The sequence below is a fragment of the Elephantulus edwardii genome, unplaced genomic scaffold, assembly GCF_000299155.1.
Source record: "Elephantulus edwardii isolate Elephantulus edwardi_28Jun2011 unplaced genomic scaffold, EleEdw1.0 scaffold00048, whole genome shotgun sequence".
Lineage (NCBI taxonomy): Eukaryota > Metazoa > Chordata > Mammalia > Macroscelidea > Macroscelididae > Elephantulus > Elephantulus edwardii.
In genome coordinates, this window is record NW_006399798.1 from 13413574 (window position 1) to 13417918 (window position 4345).

The following is a 4345-nucleotide window of genomic DNA, read 5'->3' on the forward strand; positions in this document are numbered from 1 at the left end:
TGGGGCTTCGTCTGACATACTTTGGACATGTTGCAAGGAGAGACAGGTCTTTGGAGAGGGACATCATGCTGGGTAGAGTGGAGGGATGGCGCAGGAGGGGAAGACCCTCTATGAGGTGGATTGATTCAGTGACTGGGGTAATTGGGATGGGCGTGTCGGAGACAGTGCGATTGGCACAGGACAGAACACGGTTTAGGGCTGTTGTACATGGGGTCGCTATGAGTCGCAAACGACTCGACGGCACATAACAACAACAACATCCACAGGTGAGCTGCACGAACATCCTTGAATGAGTGAAGGATGTTATCTAGAGCTACCCATTCAACACACCCTTGTCTTATGGCCCTTCCCCTGTACACAGCCCCTGAGAGCATGGAGCCTCCGCCCACTCCTATCTCCCCTCTTTCTGTCCTCTCCTATTTATATTTTGGACTTAGTTCTTCTTTCCAGATTATTTTTACTCTTTTTTGCTGTATTTGGGTTGGTTGATCAAGAATTCCTCAAAGGTTCAAAGCTACCAATTGCCTCTTCTTTCCAAACTCATTTTTTCACTTGATTTCCCATCTTTGTTTAAAGTGATAGATGAGGATTTATACTGCAAAGGAGAGAGGGCTCTGCCTTAAGAAGAGAATCTTCCATGTAAGATTGAGAAAGCAAGGAGTAACAAGGAAACAGCACCAGTCTCTTCCTCTGCTCCTCCATTCTCACAAGATCACCACCTATTTGTAAATTGGAGAAAGCATGGGCATGCGGCTAACCACTCCCAAATCACCAGCTGACATTATTTTCCTGAAGTAATTGTTTTTCTTTCTCTTCCAGCATCTGTGAACAGTTGCACAGTTTGCTACTGGGCCTGACTTATAAATATGTCTTTGAGATATTCCAGTTCTCGCCCTATAAACCTTACTGGAGCAGTAAATGCTGTAAGACCACACATCTTTACTTTCCTTCCCTCAGTCCTCACAGCTACCCAGCCAAAGGTGCGTGACTCCAATCCGCGGCCCTCAGGCCTGTTTTTAATTGTTTTTGGTCAAACATTCTTCTAGGTCATATAGCCCTGGTGTGTCCACTTGCCGTACAGAGGTAACTCGTGGTTGCGGTGAAGCTGAACACTGTGACACTGATGTGTCAAATATGATGATGGTTACCCATGGTGGACAGTGTTTGGTGGAGCTCCCTGATTAAAACAAGCTTGGAAGCAGGAGTGGCGTCCACTTCTGAAACAGCTTGCCTCCAGAAACCCTATGAACCTAGAGAAAGGATGAAAATTATACAAGTGTTGAGGACTTTCGTTCATAGGGTCGCTATGGGTCGCCTACGACTCGACGGTACTTAACAACAAAAAATCCTCACAACAATGCTCTGGAGAAAGACTTTATGGAACGGTTGGGGGGACTGAAGGAAAGGATGCGGGTGCATGCATTATTCTTCTGCTTTAAGCAAAGCCCTGAGTCTCTGTATGAAATTTTCTTCAAGCCTTCGGAGAATGAGGTGGTGGCTGTTGTTAAGTGCTGTCGAGTACAACTCACAGCAACCCAATGAAGAACAGATCTGAAGCCTGTCCCATCCTGTGTGTCCCCACCATCTCTGCCACACGTGAGCCCATCAAAGTCTAAAGTCATTATAAAGCAAAATCTCAATTTAAAAAGGATAAAATACCTTTTATTTAAGTAATTTTGTTAAGAGATCATTTATGTAAGAATCTGTTTCCTTCCAGTGTTTATCAGAGATTTTTATTATTTCCACTTTGCTCATTTTTTTTTTCTTTTCTGATCTGTAAATTGCACAAACTCAGTAATATTGGCTTCTTCATGGCATTGTTGTGACTATTGGAATTTCCGGTGAGAATAAGCTGGAAGTTAACACTGCGATTAATTTTTCCCCCCATTCATTGCTAGTATCGTTGGTAAAATTTCAGATCCTTTTCCCGACCTTGAATAACTTTGCCTGGCAAGTTATGGGAATTGTAGAGTCTCCTTTCTTAAAGAAAATACTCAACGTGTGGCTGAAAATCAGATACATAATATTTCCTGAGTTTTTTGGTTTTCAATGCATAGAGCCACTGTTGTAAAATGCCAACATAGAGTTTAAGAAACAACCTGCAAAGTGGTTTGCAACCAGAACAAGAATAGGCCATCCCATTGAAAACTCCCAAAAAGATCCCCAATATGATTTATTTAAAATCGTCAATATGATTGATTTAAAGATCATCAATGTGATTGATGTACTCTTCTTTCCATCTTTCTCTCCTTTCATCTCTCTCACACATGCACACACTCAAACAGTAAATTATAAACATGTCTGAAGTTAAGAGTCTAATAATGATGTTTAGTTAGTTCAATTTGGTTTTGTCTATGATATGTTCATTGGATAGGAGAGATAATCTTTTTGAGATCTGAATATTTGCAATAGTTAAATTTAAAACAGATAAAAATTAATTAGCACCAAATCATGAGAGGAACTACAAAGATCCTTGGGAAGAAATCTTCTCTAAGTGTGCACGCACACATACACGCACACGTGCACACACATGTGTACACAGATAAACACATGTGAACACGCATACATGCATACACAAACATGTGCACATATAGACACACTCACTTGTGCACACATGTGCGCGCACATGAAAACACACATGCTTGTGCCCACACACGTGCACACACATGCATGTGTACATACACATGCACGCAAACACATACATACACGTGCACACACATGAATGCACATATACACATGCACCTGTGCACGTGCGTACATGCATACACGTGCCAACATACATGCACTAGTGTGTGCACATACACACCTGCACGCACATGAAAACACGTGTGCTTGTGTCCACACACATGTGCGCACACATACACACACGCACGTGTGTGCATACGTGCATACACATACACATGCACCCAAACACATACACACATGCACACACATATACAGGTTCACACACACATGAACATGAATGCACACATGCACATACGTGCACATGCATAAATGCATACACATGTCAACACACATGCACTAGTGTGTGTGTACACGCCTGCACACACACAAAAACACATATGCTTGTGTCCACACGCATGTGCACACACATACGTACACATACACATGAACCCAAACACATACACACATGTGCACACACATGCACACATGCACACACACGCATGCATGTGTACACATACACATGCGCCCAAACACATACACACATGTGCACACACATGAATGCACATATACACGTGCACATGCATACGTGCATACATACACCAATACACATGCATGTGCAGGCACACACATGCACTCGTGTATACACATCCACACACACATGAAAACACATATGCTTGTGTTCACACACACGTGCACATACATACACACATGTGCATACACATGACAACACACATAGCTGTGCAGGCAGGCACACACATGCACTCGTGCATACACATGCACACACACTCACACACACAACACACATATGCACCCGTGTGTACACATACACATGTACCCAAACACATACACACACGTGCACACACATACACAGGTGCACAGACATGAACGTACACATACATGTACATACATGTGCACACACTCCAGCACATATACACACGTGTGCGTACACATGCACACACATGAAAACGCCTATGCTTGTGACCACACACATGGGCGCACGTGCATGTATACATGCATACACATACAATGCACCCGAATACATACACACGTGCACACATACACACATGAATGTACATATACACGTACACAACATACACACACACACACACACACACACACACCACAACAAAGACCAAACCAGAAAAGCCCCTGCTGAATCTCACTTTCTGTTTGTCGGCAAGCTCGCTCTCTCTCTTCTTGCAAACACTCACTCTCCCAGCCGCGGATCCTCCAGATGTTCTCCCCTGTGAAGGTTTGACTTCTTAGGGGTTCACGCTCCTCTGTCATTTCTCATCCTTTCCCACGCCCTTTGCTCACGCTCTTTGCTCAAAACAAGTCCTATTTTCTAAGCCTGATGCAGCTCTTCTCATGTTTAGTATAACACTTTAACAATAAATTGAGCCATTTAGAAAGATGTTATAATATTGTGTAAACATGTGATTAGATGTTTAATATGACCCTGGTGGAAGCTTTGGTAGCTTACTGGTAAGGAGTTTCACTAACGCACAGGTGCATGGTCTGAATTCACCAGCTGCTCTCTGGGGGAGCATGGGCAGTCTCCTCCATTGTGGTTCACTCCCTCTGACAGCCTGCTGGAGGGTCAGCTATGCGGTGCTTCTAACTCAATGCACCTAACAGCAACAATAATGTCTTCTTTCCAGGGTTTGGGCTGTTTTGTTTT

General features: G+C 43.4%; 1 protein-coding gene across 1 annotated transcript in view; it reads right to left on the bottom strand.

Annotated features, from left to right (window-relative positions):
* ABCA10 (ATP-binding cassette, sub-family A (ABC1), member 10) overlaps positions 1-3951 on the bottom strand; it is a 21908-nt gene extending 17957 nt beyond the window's left edge. Inside the window, 1 exon segment of the mRNA XM_006903782.1 lies at positions 3828-3951. Within this exon segment, the coding sequence (XP_006903844.1) occupies positions 3828-3951 (124 nt within the window).
* Between the last annotated feature and the right edge of the window lie 394 nt (positions 3952-4345).